Source organism: Atractosteus spatula, chromosome 3, assembly GCF_055471065.1.
Source record: "Atractosteus spatula isolate fAtrSpa1 chromosome 3, fAtrSpa1.hap1, whole genome shotgun sequence".
In the NCBI taxonomy this organism is placed as follows: Eukaryota; Metazoa; Chordata; class Actinopteri; order Semionotiformes; family Lepisosteidae; genus Atractosteus; species Atractosteus spatula.
The window spans coordinates 24,395,866-24,418,828 of record NC_142708.1 but is presented as its reverse complement, the minus strand read 5'-3'; the positions used below and the strand labels follow the sequence as shown (position 1 = coordinate 24,418,828).

At 35.8% G+C, this 22,963-nt stretch overlaps 1 protein-coding gene across 1 annotated transcript; it reads left to right on the top strand.

The window, feature by feature from the left end:
* Nucleotides 1-1,041: 1,041 nt before the first annotated feature.
* On the top strand, nucleotides 1,042-22,963 carry aldh7a1 (aldehyde dehydrogenase 7 family, member A1). Its single transcript, XM_088912188.1, has 18 exons — nucleotides 1,042-1,352; nucleotides 2,536-2,589; nucleotides 3,773-3,838; nucleotides 4,420-4,500; nucleotides 5,450-5,573; nucleotides 6,423-6,555; nucleotides 7,791-7,835; nucleotides 9,848-9,925; nucleotides 10,308-10,405; nucleotides 12,168-12,209; nucleotides 12,734-12,828; nucleotides 18,656-18,740; nucleotides 19,251-19,357; nucleotides 19,490-19,606; nucleotides 20,089-20,186; nucleotides 20,688-20,761; nucleotides 21,423-21,498; nucleotides 22,528-22,963. Exons 1-18 carry the CDS (start codon nucleotides 1,161-1,163, stop codon nucleotides 22,580-22,582), a joined length of 1,620 nt encoding a protein of 539 aa, XP_088768314.1. The 5' UTR covers nucleotides 1,042-1,160; the 3' UTR covers nucleotides 22,583-22,963.

Sequence of the window (22,963 nt, the reverse complement as noted above, 5' to 3'; positions counted from 1 at the left end):
GGTTTGGGGCCGAATCCAGTCCAATAATATGTTTTTTTTGTTACGTGATAACCCAGAACATTATTTTAAACGGGGTTTTATTAGCACTAGTACAGTTTTAACATTACTTTCTCTTATTTAATTTCTGTAGTCTTTAACTGTACATTCCCCACATTATCTAAACTGAGGTCATAGACAAGCCAACATAAACATAAATATTCTTCCTAAGTAGTATTTTCAAGCTCAGTGTCTCCATCTTATATTTGCAGTGTCCACTCAGTTGTTTACATTTTTTTTATTTTACGCCACCTATAACACCTTCAGCTGAATAATAAAAGTCCGATTCTAGTTAATGTTTTACATGGGTGATGGTTTTGTGCATTGTAGCTTTGCTTTTTACAGTCTGTTACTTATTTTAACACCCCACACGCACGCACCCGACGTCGTTAAGTGTAGACGGAATGTTAAAAACTACAAAATATGAAAGTAATTCGGACAATGTATTTGCTTGGTTGCAAAATTGCATTGACCGTCTAGTTATTATCAAAGGTTAAATGTATAGGAAAAAAACATAAACATATTGCAAATATTGGATCAATTCATCTATTTTGATTTGGAAAAAATTAACATTACAATTATAAAAAAACAAATATAAAAAACACAAGCTAGCAGAGGATGGTTTCGATCCATCGACCTCTGGGTTATGGGCCCAGCACGCTTCCGCTGCGCCACTCTGCTGCTCCCTGAAAAATAGCTCGTCAATCGAATTTATCAGTGCTGCTCTGGCATTCTGGGGGCGCTATTGAGTCAAGTATCACAACGTTAGCAAATTTCTTTAACTTCTAACCGTAACGAGCAATAATGACATCCTATTGCTGCGGGGGTAAAAGTGTTTTGTGTTATCAGAACAAAAAAAAACAACAGAAATATATGATCATGACTTCAGCTCACAGCCTGGTGATTCACAGAAACATGTCACCCAACATTTTACGTGCTCAGAGAGAACTGACTTGCGTGTTACGTAACTCTTGCACGTAAAAGACGCAGAAGGGCTGCAAAGCCAGTGCTGCTGGCGACAGATGGGTAGAGCCTGTATCTCACCAATCACCGCCTCCGCTTCGGGGGGCTGGGCTGCACAGCACTGTCTGTGCTGAACTTGGCGTCGGTGCTCTGTTACAGCCATGCAGCTTATTGCTCTAACTGCTGTAAAGCACTTGGCCCTCAGGAGAAAAGTCCTTTTCTGCGGTTTCCGACAAACGGCAACCATGTCCACACTCCTGATCAACCAGCCGAAATACTCCTGGCTCAAAGAGCTAGGCCTAAAGGAGGAAAATGACGGAGTTTACAATGGAGCGTGGGGAGGGAAGGGAGAGGTAAGACGAGAATAGATTTAAGTTGCATTAGGTAGCAAGGTCAGCCAATAGCAATGATTTGCTAAAAATACTTATGAAGATGGCTGCAAATCGAGACTGCCCCATTCACTTAAACGTTTCTACTGTTATTTATTTAAAATGTAATCCACTCGATGCTAAGATACAGAAAAAAACGTTTAATGTATTAATATCCTAAATGAGATCTTAAACATGCATTGTACAATTTTAACATTGCATCCCTCCACTTAAATTACCTGCATTGAGCTATGTATCATAAAGTTCTGCTGCTTTTTTGTTTCTTCGTGTTGTTTGGAAGATAAAAATTATGTCAACATAAACCTAGGCCTTTGTGATCGTTTCTTCCAGCTAATACTATCTCATATGTGTGGTGTATGTTTATTTCTTTTTTCGTGTAACATTTTGAAAATGTTTACATTAAAAATAATCTGCCAGGTGTTTTCCCAGTTTTATTAACTTTTTTAAAAAAATTCCCTTAAATGTACCACAGTATTTGCCAATTCTTCTTTTTCTATTATCTGTGAGTTTGATTTGCGTGCTAACTATACCAGGATTGAGATCATTGATATAAATTAGAAAGAGCAGTGGTACAAATACAGTATCTGCAGCACTTTGCCAATTATGTCTTCCGAATCAGAGGATTCATTAATTCTTATTTGCACTACTCCCTATCCATTTACCAGTTCTCAATCCCAATAAAACATGCATTGTCTTGCATATCCCTTGGAATTTATATAAAAGAAATAATACTTGGTTTGGTTCTGATGCCCTTTTTATTCCCTTCTTGTTAATGGGCTTTAAATAACATTTATTGCGTCCTAAAGTAGAATCGGTAGAATTCCATATGACTGTGGAGATTTAAGTGCGTTTAATAGCTATACCAATTCTCTCTGTTCTGTGCTAAAGCTGCATAACAGAACTTTGTCTTTGCTCAGCCAGAGGCATGTTGACAGGTTGTCTTAACGAACACCTGAGGGAAATCTCCATTGATGTTAGCCATAACCTGGCATTGTCTAAGAGCATCCAGTTTAGAGGGTTACTTGTGGTGTTAAGCTTACATGTGATTAGTTCTTCTAGATTAACTATATTATGTGCTATTGGTTAAAGATGCACTGAAAATAGTGTGCTTTAAAGATGTAGGATATAATTAATATTGTCTTTCTAGGTCATCACTTCTTATTGCCCTGCCAACAATGAACCCATTGCAAGAGTCCGACAGGTAATTTCAGCCCCATGCTCTTAATGCTTATATTTATCCTGGTGGATGTCATGGTTGAAAGCTGTGTTCTGTGCATAAATATATATCCAAGGCCATTTACTTTAGGGACAAATATATATTTCTTACCAGTCTGATAGCATTTGAAGTAGAGACTCATTGCATAAACTTTTGTCCTCTGGATGACCTTGCTTACTATAATGCCAAACTGATAGATAGATATAGTTATAATACATTTCTTAATTATTAAAGGATGAAAACAAAAAAATATATAAAAGCATTTTGACATAAACTCTTGAGCAAAGGAACTATATTTTTGGAGATTCACAGATGGCAAAACACCTTATTGAGCTTAATGTTCACAGATGCTACTGATACAATTATTTTTCTTAAATGTCTTGTTAATTTTGAAAGTAATTCTATATTTAATTTGTCACTGTAATGGATTACTATTTAAAGTAACTTTCCCAAGCAATGCTTGTACCTTTCCTTCACAGCAAAATAGGCACCACATTCTGTTTCCTCTATCACATTCTATGACTATTTGGAAAATAACTTTTCTCAGAAACCCCTCAAAGGCCTTTAGACATTTATTTATGTTATTGAACTGAATTTGCAAATTTCTGCCTACACCTCATTCCTAGATTAATTTCTCTTCATGTAATAAATATCTTGTCTTGCGGTCTGTCATCATTAGTGAACGCAGTTAAAAATGAACTGTTACTGTCTTGTCACAGATGAGCTCCATTGCAACAGTTTAAAAATTGTGCAATCTTCCTCTCATCCTCTCAACATTTCAGTTTCTACGTAAAATCTTTTTAGGGTCATTGTTTAATATATGGAGGCTTATCTCATTTAAAAATATTTTGTGAATGTTGCTCAACTTTCCATTTAGTTTGCCTAAAAAAAAGGGATTACTTAACAATTCATACAAAAAGTAAGTAAAATACAAGCTTTGGAAAATATTTCACATATCCCAGATGTACCTGGTACATTCAACAACTGGAACAGAACTTTTCCAGAGTTTGAGTGAATAGTTTGGTGCCAATTATTAAAGTTGTTTTGTGTTTGAGAATAAAGGGCCGTTTGGAGGTCAGTAATTCTGAGCATGCTACTTTGAGTGAAACTCACTTGGCTGGGAACATTGTGATGGTACTTAGGATTCTTTTTTGTGCTAAATTTCAAGGCCACGATGGCAGAGTATGAAGAGACCGTGAACAAGGCAAAAGAAGCCTGGAAAGTGTGGGCAGATGTAAGTACTGTCAGTAAAGCATTCTAAGGACAAACCAGAAAGACACACTTGTCGTGTTACTGCCAGAAACACTCATTGTAGAAAAAGGTCCAAAAACACGTGTGGTGCGTTCAAAATAATAGGATGTGTATGGTGGATTAATACAAGTAATTAGTGGTGAAATGTTCAAATTGCCATTACAGGGCTTTGCTTGTTTATTATCTATTCATCACCACAACAAATTCAGCAGCATGAGATTACCTCTCTCCTCTTGAAGAAAAGCAAAAACAGAAGAGAATTACAGCATGTATTTAGTACACCTTCAAACTAGTAATTCTAAATGCTAGCTGATGTATTAACAATCCTTCTTTTCCATTTTTATTATTTTTTTAAAGGAAATATCTATATTGTTAATGTCAAGTATGATCCTTCAGTAAAACATTAGTCTGACTTAAAAAAAACTAAAATGTAGTGTTGAAGGTTAACTTCTTTGAAAGTATTTTAAAATTTTGTATCTTGGTGATGGTTCTTTACAAGGTTTGTAAACATATATTCATACTGTTTAAATGTGATAACTGAAAGTAATTTCCTTTTTTACATAGATTCCAGCTCCTAAACGGGGAGAAATTGTAAGACAAATAGGAGATGCTTTAAGGAAGAAGATTAAAATTCTGGGTAGCTTGGTAAGAACTTTTGAGAAGCATCTACTAACTTTATTCTGACATATTCCAAAATAAGGGTTAGCTTTTCCTCAAGACAGTTCTATCCTGGTGTGTTTAAAACACGGCTGTGTTTTAAAAAATAATACAGAGATAGGAAAAGCAATATTTTGCTCTTAACATCACATTTTTCTGGATGAAAAGGTCTGTTTACATTCTATTACTGTTAAATGTTAATGCAGTCTAACATGAATTAAAAAAGAGTTTTTAAAGCCAAGAATTCAAAATCTTCAAAGGCGCCGACAAAGTCAACACTGCAAATTTTTTCAGAATAAACAGTAAAATATGAACCAGAGAACACAAGTGGACACTTAGAAGGAATAATGCTTTTAATACCGTGAACAGGAGCTACTTTTTTTCCCAAAGGGTTGTGGATGTAAGAAGCTGCCCAGCCATTCTGCTGAAGCTGATACCGTTGCTTCTTTCAAGAAACATCTGGATGTGATCCTTGGATCAGTTAGCTCCTAGATACCAAATGGGCTAGAGGTCTGAATGGCCTCTGCTCATCTGTTACCCTTCATACATCTGAAGTATATCTGAGAGCAATTGATTGATTTTTAATACTGGAAGTTACGAGATTGTGAGGTTGAATGTTGTAGATTCACTATCTTTAAAACATGAAGGGCAGACATGTTGCTATGACCAAATACTCAGCCATTTCAGTGTGTGATGCCAGATACTATGGATGCTATGTGGTCCAACATATAAGAGCTGTGTACATGAACATTTTCTTCTCACTTCTCAAACTATTCTGATGTTTTGTAATAGAAGATTCCACTTATGGTTTCAGTTTGTTTTATTATATTTTACAATACAATAGAATTAATTATTAATACAATCAGCATTTCTGATTTGTGCTTTGAGGCGGCACAATAGATGGTCAGTCTTATGCTTCTGCTTTTTTTTTGTGCAGGTATCCCTGGAAATGGGAAAAATTTATGTAGAAGGTGTTGGAGAGGTTCAGGAGTATGTAGATATCTGTGACTATGCTGTTGGTCTCTCCAGAATGATTGGCGGGCCTGTTCTGCCTTCAGAAAGTAAGTCAGGATTTGCCTGCATGTGTATTTTCATACATCTACAAATACGGGTGTCATAACCACATCTAATATCACTTAAGTTTTGGAAAAGGCTCTATTTGAAGAGAGAAAAGCACATTGAAAGTTCAGGTATTTATGCAAGTACACATTTTTCATAAAATATGTAACAGTGTTTAATTACATGTCAGGAATACTCACAAAAGCAGAAAGATATCCAGTGCTTGTTTTCAGATTAATCATTTAAGAATAACGATCTGTACAGAGAATTAAGTCAAGGTTTGCTAATAACCTGATAATGATCAAAGTTAGATCAGTATCGAGTGGGTCTTGTGGTTTTAACAGTACACAGGATAATTATTTAGATTGGGCTTATCAAATGCTTTTCAGAATTTTTTACTTCTTCTAAAACATGACTATGTTCTTATCTGTTCCTCCACACCCACCCTCTTTAGATTTGAGTCCTTAATTCTACTGTTGACAAATCCTCCACTTGATTCTAAATGCACCAGCATTTGTTTTCCAGTAAATTGAGGTCTTACAGTTGTCCTGCAGTTACCTTTAAATTGTTTATAAAAGAGAGTTTCAGTTTTTTTGTCAGATGAGCCTTTTATTTTGAGGTTTGTGTTTGATTGTTATAGGATTATGGTAAATAACAGAAATTGAATTTCAGTGACATTTGTTTTTCATATTGTCTCTTAGAAGTGGAAAAACCCAACTTTTTAATGCAAAATTATAATGTTCTGGATATTAGTGTGTATATTGTGTATATATTGGTGATTTAACTGCTTCTCTGCTTTCAGAAATTTCAATTTTTAGAAATCACCTGTTTCTGACTATTTCATTCCTTAGGACCAGGTCATGCTCTTATTGAGCAGTGGAATCCAGTCGGTCTTGTTGGAATCATCACTGCATTTAACTTTCCAGTGGCTGTATATGGCTGGAACAATGCTATAGCACTTACATGTGGAAATGTCTGTCTATGGTAAGATCAAGCTGAAACATAATATATCACCACACAAAATGTAGTTTTTTTTAAAGGTGGGAATCTCTATGTACGGTTTAAGAACAGTTTAAAAAATATGTACTAGTATTTGAATGAATTCCCACTCAATTTGAAATCGCCACTGCTGCCTTGACCCTCACTTATGTCCCACACATGGAGAATGAAGGAGGGCAGACTCCCCCATACATCTTTTGTAAGCACATAACAATTACAGTAGGAGGTCAGTGCCAGTTGCAGGAGTGGCATGTCTCTCACTGACACTTCAAGTCTGGGCTGTTTTCCTAGAAGATGAGAGAACCCTGACTGACTAATATTGTCCCCCATCTCCAGCATTGAATCCTCAAATTCTGCTCACAATTTACCAGGTTCCTTTGGTTTGCCAAGCAGAACTGGCATCAAGTTGTGAACTTGTAAATGACTAAGTGATCGCAGTTGAGGAGGAGGCACTTATGTTGTCTTCGACTTTCTCGTGGTACAAAGGTGTTAACAGTAAGCTGCTCTGATTAACACCTGGAAAGCTTACATACTCAATTGGTGACACCAAATGCAAAAAATAAAAATGAAAAACAGGTTTTTTGTTTCTGTTTTAGCAAAGAAATGTAGATGCATTGCAGTAGACGTTTGTATAATGTTTTTTTTCTGCATCACAGAGCAGAATATGTTGTGTGTACAGACTGCATAGTACTACATGAATCAAACTACATATATAGTCAGTGTTAAAGTTTTGAGGAAATGGTATAACAGCTTTGCAGCATCTGTGATATCTTTATTGTTAATTCTAGAATGAATTTAATAAATATATTCCTTGTTTTCACATGCACTGAAAATTAAAACATTACATTTTAATGTGAATTGCTTATTTGTGAGAGTCCCAATTTGATAAAAAATTAATTTCCACTAAATTGAATAAATTATTCTCCCTTTCATAGTTTTGCTGTCAGGCAGTGGCGTCTCAGAGTCCCTAACATCTGCTCTTTAAGCCCATTTTAGATGATTGTGTCAATTTAAACAGTGAAAAGTCTGATTGAGACTTGTTAATTGCAAGATTAGATAGCTGACTTCACCTGTGTTTCCAAACTGTCCAATTCTATATTTTTTACAGATACTGAGAAAATTTGACATTTTACAACTGGAGGACTTGGCTTACTCTTATTAGTACTGTTTTCTTACTAATAATTGATTCATTTTATTAAAATAACTTTTTTCCCCATTAGGAAAGGTGCACCCACTACTCCCCTTACTAGTGTAGCTGTCACAAAGTAAGTTTAATATTTTGTTTATTTGTAACCAACTTTTGAAACATGTCTTTTGACAGAGTATTACGTCCTGGGTATATGTAAATATGATATGCTGTTAGCATGGTACCATAGTATGTTGTCATTTTCTGCGATACCAGAGAATGGCTTTCTGCCTTCTAAAATAAATCACATATACCTCATGTACATTACTGTATAGGTAGTTTTCCATTTACACTCTTAATTATTTGCATTTTTTGTTTAATGTGTCTCAATATATATGTACTATTTCTTAGTTTAGTGAGAATTAGCTCTCACTTTAGTTCTTTAGTGTTCATGTAGGTTTTCTCCAGTAGTCTGCCACCATGAATAATATGTGTAATGACATACAAAACATGTCAAGATTTGCCGAGAAACACAAAATACAATTGAGTGCCAAATATTCTTGGAGATTCAATTTCTACGGGTTTCAAGAAATAACTTATTTAGCAGGAACACAATGCAAAAGGAACATGTTCTTACTGTGAAGCCTTCATTAACAGTAAGATGTGTTTTTTTGTTAAGGTGTGAGGAGGGACAGAGATTTTTTAAAGTGAATACATTTTAAGACTTGCAAACCCCCAAAGTTTGAAAAGTTGGCTTATGCTTAGCAGATCCCTAAATAACAAAGAATATTATAATGATACTTATGAGAGTTTAAAATAGCATTCAATAAGCTCATTGACTGCAAAAGGACCAAAGATTAGTTGTTCAGATGTCTAAGGGCACATGACTATATATTTTCCAGTGTTCATCACCCACCATGAACTACAATTTTCCTTTCACATTTTACATGAAATTGCTAAATATTAACAGACATTTTGTTTAAACTTATATTATGCAATTGCTTTATTTATGAGAGTTAAAACCTATTTACATTTATTCTTATGAGGAGTTAGTTTTTTTAATTTTGGCAACATTTTTCACAACCACATATCCCTGGTAAATTGAGAACTACCTGTATATAACACTGACAATGCTTAAAATGTATGTTGCACATTTCACAAGAATATCTAGCTGGTAAACTGAAAGCAGTTCAGAAATCAACAAAATACAGGTTTAGTAATATCCTAATTTTTACCAAATGTCTTTTACTTTACCTTCACCAAAGTGGCTTAGCAAGATCCTGAAGGCAAGTCCTGTGTGGGCAGTGCTTAGATCTCTGTGGTTGCTTTTTAGCTGATTCTTAAATGTTATTAAAGAATGCACAACAACCACCATACAACGTTATCTTTATACTTTACCAACACTTTTTTTTCTTAACTGGCTAATTGGATGTGCAGATAGAATTCAGCATTCTGTAGACTCGTTATGCAGTACACTGCATTGTAATTGAACAAACTGTATAAATGAAGAAATGATGGTCATATACAGTATACAAATTATATCTGTATGTTATAGTTGGAAGTGCATTCTTGACTTTATACACATATTCAGTTCTGAAGTGTAGCAGAACCTAATTGGGATTTAATGAAATCTCACTTTCATAGTTTTGCTGTCAGTCTCAGAGTCCCTAACATCTGCCCTTTAAGCAGATGAAGAAGTTTAACACACCTTAAGAAGGCTCCATGGCCGAAACGTTGTGTTTTCTTTCTTCTTTTTTCAGCATTGAATAAACCTTTTACTTGTTCATCTGCCCTTCAAGCCCATTTTAGATGATTGTGTCAATTTAAACAGTGAAAAGTCTGATTGAGACTTGTTAATTGCAAGATTAGATCATCTGACTTCACCTGTGTTTCCAAACTGTCCAATTCAATAATGTTTACAGATACTGAGATAATTTGACATTTTACAACTGGAGGACTTGACTTACTCTTATTAGTACTATTTTCTTACTAATAATTGATGCAATCCTCACATTTGTTGATATTATGTGCAGTCTGTGTACCTGCGTGCCCATTAAGCATCTAGTTACTGTTTTTACAAAGAGTAAACTTTTTTCCATGTTGGCTGTCTTGTATCTGGAATGAAACAACTGTTTTGTTTTGTTTCTTCAGAATCATTGCAGAGGTGCTGGAACAAAACAACCTGCCTGGTGCAGTTTGCTCCATGGTGTGTGGAGGTGCTGATATTGGGTGAGCTTTGTCATGTACTTTGCAGACTCAGTATTCTGTTTGAATTTATTCTTTGGTGTTAGGGATCCTGTTGTGCGTTATAACAGCTGTTAACCTGCCTTTTATTTACTGAGAGATAAATCCCTGTGTGAAGCCAGATGAATGTTAAGAGCTTAAAGCTTGTGTAGCAAATCTATGGTAACAGGTGTTCTATCTCTTCTCTTTATCATGTAGTGGATGTGTTATTTTGTTTTGAAAACTGAGCTAAATTCCAGAGGATTTCAGTACTGTACACGTGATGGAAGTTTGTAAAAGAAACGATAGTCCTTTGTATTTAAAGGAAGAACAGAGGAGAGCTCGTTCACACTTTTGTGAAGTAACTCCTCCTGTTCCCTCTCTGTAGAACGGCCATTTCTAAGGATGAGCGGATTGACCTGGTGTCCTTCACTGGCAGCACTCATGTAGGGAAGCAGGTGTCTTTGATGGTGCAGGAGAGATTTGGTGAGTTCTGACTGACAGTTAGTACGTATAAAAATTACTTTGTAAAATCAGATTTAGTTTCTGCTCATTTTTTTTTTATTATGAAATCTACCAACTCTACTGGTTTCCCCAGGATATAACTTATTTTTCGGTGTCTTCAGAAGTCTAGTAGAAGCTAGAATTTGGTTCTGTTTTGGGTTGTTGCCTGGTTTTTGTCCCAGTTTTTCTTAATAATTTTTCTTATTCAGCATTTAATCTGTAAATGTAATATTCTCAAATTAACTTAATTGCAATTCAGAGTGGCTGACTGGGTCTTTTATTGGAAGCAGAGCACGATGAAACTGAGCCGAAGGTTATTAAGCGAAATTTTCAAATTAGCCGCACAACAGACTAGGATGGGGAGAAAAATCTAGTGACTGAGTGAACCTCTCCCTGCCCCACCCCAAAGTACCCACTACCCAGCATCCACAGCTCAGCTTGGTCTTGTTTTTGTGTTGTAATAAATGCTTCTGGTTCTGTGTCAATGCTTGACACATAAATGCTTCTGGTTCTGTGTCAGTGGCATGAAGAATGACAGGCTGGAGACAACTTTCGACGCTCACTGACAGTCTTTTTGCTCATTTCATCACAGAGGCAGGGAGAGAAAGTGCAGATATCCACTAGAAGCAGAGGAGGGATTTGTGTTGTTTATTTTAGCTGATTACTAAAAGTTTGTGATTACTGTTGTTTAAGTTGATCAATGTTAGTTTAATTAACTTAAAGCACATGCATTAGTGCATTAATCGTGTGTTAATTTATTATATAAGGGATATATGGTTGTATGTTATGCAAAGGTATAGGATTGGATGTGGTTATACACCAGTTTCTCTGCACCGATCCCTCGCGAATGTCGAGACCATAATGTACTGTATAGCCCGGGCAAGGTCTTAAACATAGTTTAAATGTATAAACTTCCTATAATTTTATACAACAGTTTTTATAAACATCTCTTGTTTTTCTTGAGTTCTGTACACTTTCATTTTCCATGACTGGACTGTTTTAGAGACATACCCGCTGAATTATACAACATGTAGTCATATACCAGGCAATAATTTCTGGTCCTGGCCAAATTTCCCATTGGCCCTTACCAATCATGGCCTCCTAATAATCCCCATCTATGAATTTGGCTTCATTACTCTGCTCTCCTCCCCACTGATCGCTGATGTGTGGTGAACGTTTTGGCGCACTATGGCTGCCATCGCATCATCCAGGTGGGGCTGCACATTGGTGGTGGTGGAGGGGATTCCCCATTACCTGTAAAGTGCTTTGAGTGGAGTGTCCAGAAAAGCACTATATAAGTATAAGCAATTATTATTATAATAAACGAGTGTACATCCAGCACAAATGGGGTTTAGAATACTATCCCTCTCCCCTGTAGGTTAAAGAGAAAAAGAAGTCTTAATAATGTTGTCAAGCATTTTCCCCAAGGCTGTATGAGCAGTCCCACTCTTCATGTAGAGTTTTTTTCTGAATGAGCCACTTGGGAGCTCTTTTTATCTCAAGGAGCAAGCAGAAGTTTGTTCTGTGCTGAAAATTAGAAAGAAAGAATGTTGTTTTTTCATTCTTTTTAGTTCCAGCATTGAATTAACTCTGCTTGCTTCTTTTTAGTTCACACTGAGATGAAGCTCCACACAACCAACTTTTATTCCTTAATTTTTTTGTAGAATTGAAGAAATGAATAGGCTACAAACCTCAACTGCAGGTTTTTAAAATGTTCGTTCCATTAATTTTGAATGATTTGTAGGGCGCCAGTTGCTTGAGCTTGGTGGGAACAATGCCATTGTGGGTGAGCTGCTTTTTTAAATATATATCCATGTCATAATTCAGTTTTTCCATGATAGACCAAACTAGTGTGATATTATGTTGTTGCGCTATTCATATTTTAAAATTATAATGCCTTGAATTTTAAATAATGATTGCTGTTAGAAGATTTTTTTCAAGGCAAAATTGGTTTTAATTTGCTATAACGATTCTTATTAATTATAGAATTAATACTATGCTTTAAAAGATTATGGATTGTTATAATTTTGATAGGTGTTTTCATATTTCACTTTTGTTTTACTATCGGCATTTAAAAATAGACAAAGTACACATATTAAGATGTAAAATGTTCCTAGACTTGTTCCACAGCCCCTTTGTTTTCCTTAGATTTATTTCAATCAATCTGTAGCAAAAAAAAATCAAATATGCCATTATTGTCACTAAAATGGTGTTCTTCTCTGATGTTGGTTCTGTTTTTTATTGTCAGATGCTAGATACCAAGTACTTTCATTTCTTAATGTTTGTGATGTATTTCATAATGATTTTCAGTTTTTGAAGATGCTGACCTGAATCTCGTGGTTCCCTCTGCTGTGTTTGCTGCTGTGGGAACAGCAGGCCAACGCTGCACAACAACAAGGAGACTGGTAAGGCCTGGGTGTGATGTGCAGTGGGTTGGTACAGTAAATGGCGTCACTCTCAGGAGCACACATATCACAGACTTAAAATAATCGCTCTAATCCTGTATTCAAGAGTATACTGTTATGGGCTTTGATAAAACTGTAGATAATGTAAGAGGCCATTTCCCCCATTTGCACTATTTGTCTGCTCCTGAATATGAAGTGATAAAAAGTAAGATATCGCATGCATTATAAGAAAATTGCATTTATGAGCTTGTATTTGATGTGTGACAGTTTTAGTGGAGGGAAAGAATACTAGAGAATTTAAGAACAGCATGGTGGCATGATGGTTAGCGCTAATCCCTTACAGCATCAGGGTGCTGAGTTCAGTTTCATCTTAGGGCAGTTGTCTTTGTAGAGGTTTTATATTGTTCATTCTCCTCTTGTGGGTTTCCACAAAGTGCTCTAGTTTCTTTCCACCTATTAAAGACATCCAGGTTTGGTCTGATTGGCTAGTCTTAACTATCCTTTTATGAAGAAGAGGGTTTCAGGGGGATTTATTTTACTCAGTAGGGTTGTTCCCTGTATAGCCAGTATTGAATATGGAATTATATAGAATAGGACAAAATGAGCATGATGGCCCAAATAGCCCCCTCTTAATTGCAGCTTTTCTAATGCTCTAATGTTCCTGGTAAGAAAATGCAGTATTGAAATCTTGAGGGCTTTCTTTATTAAATCCATCCACCACTAGACTCTAGCTGTGCCACCAGCAGACAGAACATATGTTATTAACCTAGTTCATGGAGTAATCCAACAAAGGGATCATAATATGTGGAGGGACCCCCTGATGGATTGCTTTTGCTCAGCATCACTTCCAGCTGTTAATGCAATTGGTGATTGTTGAAGAACCATAAACCCAATTACAGTTGCCTGAGGGCTCTGAGCTGATCATGTTAAATGGGATGACTGGAATATTGAAATAATACACTTCATTTTAACAGAGCTTTCTGACTGCATTTTACTCATCTAAATGGATGTTTTGGCAAAAAGTGATTTGGAGGCTGAGGGAGAGGTGCAGCACTATATATCAAAAGGTATATTCAGGTTCAGGGACAAAATCTAGAGAAATCAAGGCTCTCCCAATCTGGGTCAGACCTATCCAAAAAAGTCTGATTCAACACTGCATAATTAAATTAAGAATTTATGTGCAAATAAAGAAGTCATGGGAGCCTTTGCCTTTTCTCACATAGACTGGGAATTACCTATAGGAATGTCAGCAAGAGAAACCAAACTGGTAGACATGATTAATGATTGTTACCTTACCCATAATTGTCAGAACACCAACCAGAGGCAATGGTTGTATTGACTTTGTCTTTTCAAACAATGGAAGCACAAACAGGTTAGAGAACCACAGGGGAACTGTAATATTGATATGTTATACTTTAAAGTATCTTTTAAGATTAAGTAAAAAATCAATAGTTTACAATTTCAGGAAAGCAGAATTTGAAGAAATGAAACAGAGCTTAAGGGAAGCAGAAAGGGATAGGATCAATATGGAATCAGTGGAGAATGTGTGGCAACAAATTAAGAAGATTCTGCTCATGCAGAACTTGGTTTATCCAAATAATAAATAAAGCAAACTGTATCCCCAACAGTTCAAGAAAGAATTTAGGAAAAATATAAGGAAAACGTTTGCACTTCATAAAATGATTAGAAAAACAATAGGATACACAAAGAATATGAATCCAATGAATTACAAGTACAGGCTATAAAAAAGAAAGAAAGACCAATAGAGAGATGGAAAGCAATATTGCAAAAAAAAAGAGCCATTGTGGCACATCATGGCTTCTGATCAGAGCTTATCCTGGTTTCTGTAGCCTTAAGTGAACTAGAGCTCACATGACTGCTCTCCTGGATGGAGCATTGATCTATCATAAGAATTATCGCCAGCAATGCTGGCCTCCACATAAACAGCTGGGTGAAGTGGTAGAACTTGGATAAGTAACTCACTCAAGGGAACAAGAGCACTGTCTGCAGCAAGGACTTTAACCCACAATCGACCAGATATGAGTCCAAAGGCTTACGAATGCCACTCCCATATTGCAGTGTAAGCTGAAATACACAATACGATATTTCAGTACTGCAAGATAATAAAGTTAATGGTGATGTTAAATGTATGTGGTACAACAATGGGAAACTTCTAAGTAACGTAACAAGTATTTTCACAGATGTTCAGTAAGGAAGAAGTGAACGGCATGCCTCTGGCAGCAGAAGAACAAAGATCTTTATTAAACATTATTAGCATTGGAAGAGGCAAAAGTGTTTTGGGTACAACAAGCACTGAGGATTCAGATATTCTGAGGGACCAGTGGTCTCTTACCAATTGTACTCAAGGAAATGAGAGCTGTTATTCAATAGCTATTTACACAAAACATCCAGCAGTTGCTTATGACAGAGGTAATACTGATAGACTAATGTGGTGCCCATCCGCAAGAGGAGTTTCAAAACTGTCCCAAGTACTTATAGACCAATAAGTCTATCTTTTGGAACATGATGGGTTGTGGAAAATATCATAATCTATAGAAAATAGTATTCTATATCCTATTAACCTCAATAAGTGAGGTTACCAGACGATCTTCTTAACGTTCTTTGTAAAATAAACAACAGTAATGTATACACACAGAATATGGTGTGTTGAGATTTCAAGAAAACCTTAGATAAAATGTCTCGCAAAAGATTAAACCTCAAATTACAAGTGATAGGGATTCAGGGAAATATGTGTGATTGAATTGGGAATTGGAGAACCGAGAGTACATATAAGAGGTGAATGTTCAAAATGGGGTGGTATAGTTAATGGAAATTGCAAAACATAAACTGTGAACAGAAATGAGAAATGCTGAACAAGAAGAGACTGTTTTCAAAAAAGACATATAGTAGGTTTTTTTGTAAACACAATTACATTTCTGAGACGATGTGGTGAATTGATAAAGCAAATAAAATGTTAGGATACATACAGATGTAGCCATTCAAAATGCGCGGTAAAACCCTGTACTGTGAGTTTGAGCTACAGGCAACCGCGGTACGTCTTTCACTGGCCGAAGATGATCGACAGATGGCACTCGTGGTGCATTAGTTGTTATTGAAACGATTGCTTTATTTAATTTTATTTAATCTCTCTACTGTCCCAGTTTAAATCTGCTTAATACGCAATGTAGCTTTAGCCAAGTAATTCCTGGTTTTAAGAGAAAATTTAGATTTTTTGTGTATATGTTTTGTGTTGGTTTGGCAAAATTATCTTAACTTACAGGGTTCACAAAGATTTTAAGCTGATCACGTGGGTAATACAGGTAATTGTGGTGTCTATCGTGACTTTCAGTTTAGAGGATTTTACTCTGCGCCCGACCATGGAGCAATTTGAGAAATGTCACAAGGAAGATGTTTTATCGATAACTGGTTTTACTCTCTCGGTTTACTGGGGACATATCAGATATTAAACTGAGGAAGGGATACAACCCCCACGCCCCAGACAGACAAAGGTGATAAAGGTGATAAAAATCCATTCAAAAGGGGGCAGTGTGTTAACACAAACTCTAACAGAGCCACTTGTGAGAGCAAGCACTTTCTGCTCAATTACATAAGAGCTACTGTACAGTCAGATAGATTTAAAATACTTTAAGCAACATTAGCTGTTTGTCAAATTCACCTACTTTGCATAGTTCATGATTTCTGAAAAGGTACCTTTTTCTCTTGTGCAAACTAATCAAAACACCCCGCCCCCGGGTCTCACCTCCCGCTGTTCCACACACTCGAATGAAGTCAGATCCACAGATATGCCAAAATATTAGCGCACACGGCAATGAATGGCAGTATGTCGTATACTGTATAAATATACTGTATATACAGTATGATATTGTATGGTTTCAAAGCCACTACAGTACATTATGTGTGAAATATTTTTCTTAAATCAAAATTTAAAGCTAAACATCTCTTTGCTGAAATTTGTATTAAGACAAAATATAGATTTTCTTAATGTGAATTTAAACCTGAAAAAGGCACATCACAACAAACTTTAATATTAAACTTTCTCTGTACATCTGGCTATGTAAAAAGTATAGCCAAAAGGATCGCTTTTGTTAAGACTCAACATGTCTTCTCTATAACTTTAGTTTATGGCTCGTCCAATGGCTTTTCATTATTAGTATTATTAATTATATTAAATATATTAATAATATATTCTGTATTGTATTTAAATTGGAACATTTTTACAAAAATAAAAAGTCGATACACAAGGTTTAAAAATTAAAGTTAAATTGTTGGCTGACAAAATATAGATTTTCTCAATTCAGATGTAAACCTGAAAGAGGCACATCGCATTCACGGCAAGCTATAATAGTGGACTATGTATTCAGCTATGTAAGAAACAAACCAAAAGTAATTCTCTGATTAGGCTTTGAACCACCTGGGTGCAGCGCCTTACATTACAGTCCATGAGCATTCCATTGCCCATTACCACCATAAGGACAATACAAGTTTTTTTTAAAAAAAACATTGTCAAAATGTTATCAAAACATCCACTTGTGATATTTTAGCTGCTTAGTTACATGATTCCTTATTAATATTACTGTCAATGTTTTTTACAATAACAGCAAGTGGAGTGCTTACCACGTATTCTTAGAAAAGCTAAAACATTATAACTTTTTATGAAGTACAGTTTATAAACTTTATAATGTTAGAACAAGCACGTTAAAACCATAACCCACTGTAAGTTAAAGACTTTGATGTTTAAAATATTTATGAAGAAGGTGGAATACTGTTGTGTACTTTTTTATATTTAGCTACCACTACCATCTACTGTGTGTACATTAGGCATGTATTACGTTATACTACTGTTTTTATTTTCCGCTACAAAAATTTACCTTTGGATTTTCTCTGTGGATTTAAACCTAAAAGAGGCACATCACTTTCACAAGCTACAGTATAATAATAACCTCTTTTTATATATCCAACTGTGCAATCTTGCTTTTATAAAATATCGTACTTTTTAATTAGTTCAATATTCTGTAATATGGTGTTTAAAATTATTTAAATAAATTAATAAACAGTATACAACTTAAATTCTGTAATTGGAAAAGATTCTCCTTCAGCATTGACCGGGATTCAAAACCAGCTCAAATGCTCCACACACCAGATTAAACTTTCACTGCTCCACCTGGCGGTTTTGCAAAGTAGTGCAGCCCCACAACTGAGTATTTTAAAAAAGCTGCGGTACCCCGAATAATAATAATTGCTTACACTTATATAGTGCTTTTCTGGACATTCCATTCAAAGCGCTTTACAGGTAATGGGGACTCCCCTCAAACCACCAATGTGCAGCATCCACCTGGATGTTCGAAGCCACTGAAATGCAAACTACTGCGGTACCCCCCACTCATTCTGAATGGCTGGATCTGTAGTTGATTTCAAATCAAGGGATGTTATGTTAAAATTCTATAATACACTAGTTAGGCTTTATTTAGAATATTGTGTACACTTTTGTCACGACATTATAGAAAAATATTGCTGCTGCTCTGAAGTTAGTCCAGAAAAGAGCGACCAGATGCATTCTGGGGCTTAAGGGAATGTCCTACACTGACAGGCTGAAGGAACTGAACCTTTTTAGTCTTGAACAGAGAAGACTACAGGGAGACCTGTTACTGAATTTAGTGCTGACTTTATGAAGAGTTTTTATAAATATAAGAACTGTTTTAAGTTTTTAAGTTTTTACTGAAAAGTTTGGAAATGTAATGCAGAAGAGAGATGCATGTTATATGTCAGTGAAATAAAAAATATCTAATTTTCTTTCTGTGTCTTTCAGCTGCTTCACGAAAGTATTCATGATGAAGTGGTGGAAAAAATTGCAAAAGCCTACAAACAAGTTAGAATTGGTGATCCCTGGGATCGTAAGTGTTAATTTACTTCATTATAGGAAAATTGAGATGAGTTCTGAAACTGAATTAATAAAACCTGTAAATTAGATAGTTCAGAAATCAGCCATATTGTATGACTAGGATGGGATAATACTAAATGGAAAATAAAAAAAAAAATGTGCAGACCTTTCAAAGGCGACAGGAGACCACACTGAAAATTTAAATAAAGAAAGAGATTGAAAATGCAGTGAATCCTATCTCAGCCAACCTAATATGCTCATAAAGGCATGGGTGACAATGAGGCCAAATTTAAATGAACTTTTCAAGTGTAATAGTTGTTGTGAAATAAGAAAAACCAGGCGGGTTAATTGTGAAGACCTGTATAGGTTGCAGGGGGAATTAATTGATTTCCCTTTATGCAGTGTAAAAGAGATGGAAGTGAGTGCAAACCTCAGCCCCTGTCAGTTGTGGTTTCAGTGCAGCTGTCTCCGAATATTGAAAAACAGCAAATCATTGATCGGTGTGTATTGTCTTTGTTCACAGCCAGCACTCTGTATGGTCCCCTTCACACGAAGCAGGCAGTTGAGATGTACAAAGCAGCAATCGAAAAAGCCAAAGAGCAGGGAGGCACTGTAGTGTGCGGAGGGAAGGTACTGAACATAGTTTGCCATGCTACATAACATTAATAAAACAAAAGTGTACTTTTAAGTTTCAATAAAATAAAGTTTAATAAAATTGAAATATTAGGAAATAATTTGATTATAAATAATTTGTCTTTACAGGTGATTGATCGTCCTGGGAACTATGTGGAACCCACCATAATCACTGGCCTTGCCCACGATGCACCTATTGTCCATACAGAAACCTTTGTTCCTATTCTGTATGTCCTGAAGTTCAAGGTAGGAACCAGAAAAATGTGCTACTGTATTAAACCTGTGCTGGAGAAGATCTTGTGAATGTGTTGCTGTCAACACTTGTGAACTGAAAACAGATGAAGTCTGAGGTGCCACTGAATCCTGTTGTCTCTCGGCCCAGTGATTGGGTTTGTGTCAAGAGTAAACTTCAAGGGGGAAGATAAAAAGGGATATGAAAGTACAAAAACAGATGGAAGTAAATATACTAAGCAGTATCTAGTCCAGGAAGGTATTTTTGTGCTTGATGATGTTAGGTGATTTGGATACAGAATTGGTGTAATGATTTTACATGAAACTACAATATGCAGAATCTACAGTATGTTTGGATTGCCTACAGTCCAAAAGGAAGTAGAAAAGGATTGATGGTCATATACTTACAACATGTAAGCATGTAGCTGCAAGTGCCGATATACTTGTGTGCATCCTCTTCACCCTTTGCTCAAGTCAGGATGTTTCTGCTGTTCTAGACTGAGGAAGAAGCTTTTGCCTGGAACAATGAGGTCAAGCAGGGTTTGTCCAGCAGCATCTTCACTAAGGACCTGGGCAGAGTATTCCGCTGGCTGGGGTAAGGTTGTCCTGCTGCTGGAATCTGTTAAGTGTGGTTGTAGTACCAAGACGAGTCGCTTAGTACTTTCATTTTTGATTAACTGGCTTGGGTACCATACTGTATGTGTTGGTTTGGCCCTTAAAATGTTCTACAAATTATTTTAAAAAACAAAAACACCAGAACGTAACAATATCCCTAAATCCATAAGGCCTTTTTTCATATAACATTTTCAATTTGTGTTAGAGGTATGAAATGTTAACAATTACTTTTTAGTTAAAACATTGTTTTCTCTGTTTTCTCATGCTTGTCTGTCAGTTGACGGGCTTAAAGTAGTGAATGAATTACATAACATTTATCATGGTTAAAGATTTACAAATTAAATGATGATGACGGAAATATTAAACAGAAACCTGGAGTGAAGGCAAGTGTAGCACATGCAATAATGCTCTATGAAATCCATTGGAAATATGGATTAATAAATGGATTTAATATAAATTTTATTTATACTGTTTTTTCCAGACCCAAAGGCTCAGACTGTGGTATTGTAAATGTGAACATTCCAACCAGTGGGGCCGAAATTGGAGGAGCTTTCGGTGAGCTGGTGTCTTACTGCTTTAGTCCTCTGATGAAGGCTACCCTTCCTCCTGCCCAATTTTGTTGAGCTAAGTTTTGCTTAGACACTGTAGCTGTCATGAGCTATACCATGCAGTTTAAGTTCCAGGGGCCTGTCACATCTCGGTGCCCAGCTGTTTGTTTGACCTGGAAATTGTTCTGAAATAAAGAAAATTGATGACATGAGACTCTGAAACACGTAACTGAATATACTGTATATGTGTATTAGAAATAACAGAGAACTGAGGTTTTAATTTACTTCATTCAATTCAATTATTTGGTATAGAAGTTATTCAGACTGCCTCAGAGTGTGTTCACAAATAGTTGTTCTGTCAATGTACTGATTGTCTATTAGACCTGAAAGAGAGAAACAAAACACTAGAAAGAGTTACCACACAGAATGAGTACATTATTATGAGAATTATTATCTCTGGGGTTTATTTAGAAGTGTATTTAGAAGTCCCTTTGTCTTTTTTTTGGTTCAGTTTGAAGGGCCTCTGAAACCAGCATAAAGAAACAGTCATGTAATTTGCCAACCTGCTTTATACCATACGATGTATAGAAATAGTTTTAAAGCAATTGTAAAATCCATTCGGCCATTCAGGTGGTGTAACGACGTACCTCTCGTGGTTGTATTTGTAGGTGGGGAAAAGCACACGGGAGGTGGACGAGAGTCAGGAAGTGATTCCTGGAAGCAGTACATGAGGCGATCCACATGGTGAGTACAGGTTACTTCTCTTGACAGATGAAAAACAGTGAACACAGCAGTTTTGAGAAATAAAAATACAGTTTTGGTATCAGTATAGGATTTGGAAACTGTAGGTCTGAAAGGTTAGAATGATTCTCTGAAAAATTATTATATGCTCATAATTCCGAAAGCAAATCTTAAACGCGTTTTATCTTGTGTATTCTTTTTATTTATTGTTGTTGTCATTCTGTAAAGCGCTTTGAGAAGCCACCTTTAAAGGCACTATATAAAATAAAGTTTTATTATTATTATTATTATTATTATTATTATTATGGGATGTGGAGAGCCCCACTTGCAGGATTTGAAGTCAACAGTGGGTTACTTGCCACTTTCCCTTTAGAAATTCTTCTGAATATTACGATTTGTTTCTTTGATGCTGACATGGCAGGTATTGCTTAAAATGGACACAGACCTAGTTAAATGTGTTAATTCCAGGACTAGATGAAAAGATTCTTCAATTTCATATTCAGAACCACTACCAACAGAAGTCCCCGCTATGACAGTGTGAATTAAATCATATCTCTGCCTATTCAATACGTTTTCTTTCTATCTGGTAATAAGTGACCAGATAAAGTCAATGTTTCAATATTACATGTGCTACATGTTATGTTATTACTTAGGCCTAATACCTAACAACTTGTATAATCACAATTTTTGAAAAAATGTTGACTTCTAAAAGAAAAATATTTCATTCTGCTCTACCAATGCAAATTGACTCCCAAGCTTTCTGTTAATTAGGGCAACTTCCACACATGGTGTAAAATATCACATTTTATACAATCTGATTACGAGAGATTTTAGAAAAACAGACAACAGCATATACATACAGTACTATTGATGATACATTATCATTAAATAGCATACAAACTGAATCTAGAAAGCATTTATTCAAAAGTAATGTAGGATGTGTTGTGAACGTGTTTTAAAGAGAAGCTTGTCATGAAGGTTTTTGGTTTATTCTTATACAGAATCAGACTGTGTTTTGTTTGTTTGTTACAGCACCATCAACTACAGCAAGGATCTGCCTCTTGCTCAGGGAATCAAGTTCGAGTGAAAACCTCAGAATACAAACAGGCAAACGGCTAATCTGCAATCTCAAAGTAGACTGATCTGATCTCTTTCTCAACTACAATTGCATTACAATGCCTATTCTTTAGTCATGGGGGGTGTGCTGGCATTAATGCTATTTTGAATTTTCTAATGTAATTATGAATATAGAGTAAACAGCATTACCTAAAACTTGGGCACTTAAGAAGAAATGGATTAAATTGCATCTGGTAATTTTGTACTGCATAAAAGTGGGAAAACCATTAAAAAAGCCTTTCAGAACTTAAACCCACATTCTCTGATTCTTTAAATCAACCATTTTTTTTGTTCTTTGTAAACACTATTCAATCCATGCTTTATTCAAATAAACCAAGCTTTTTTCAATGAA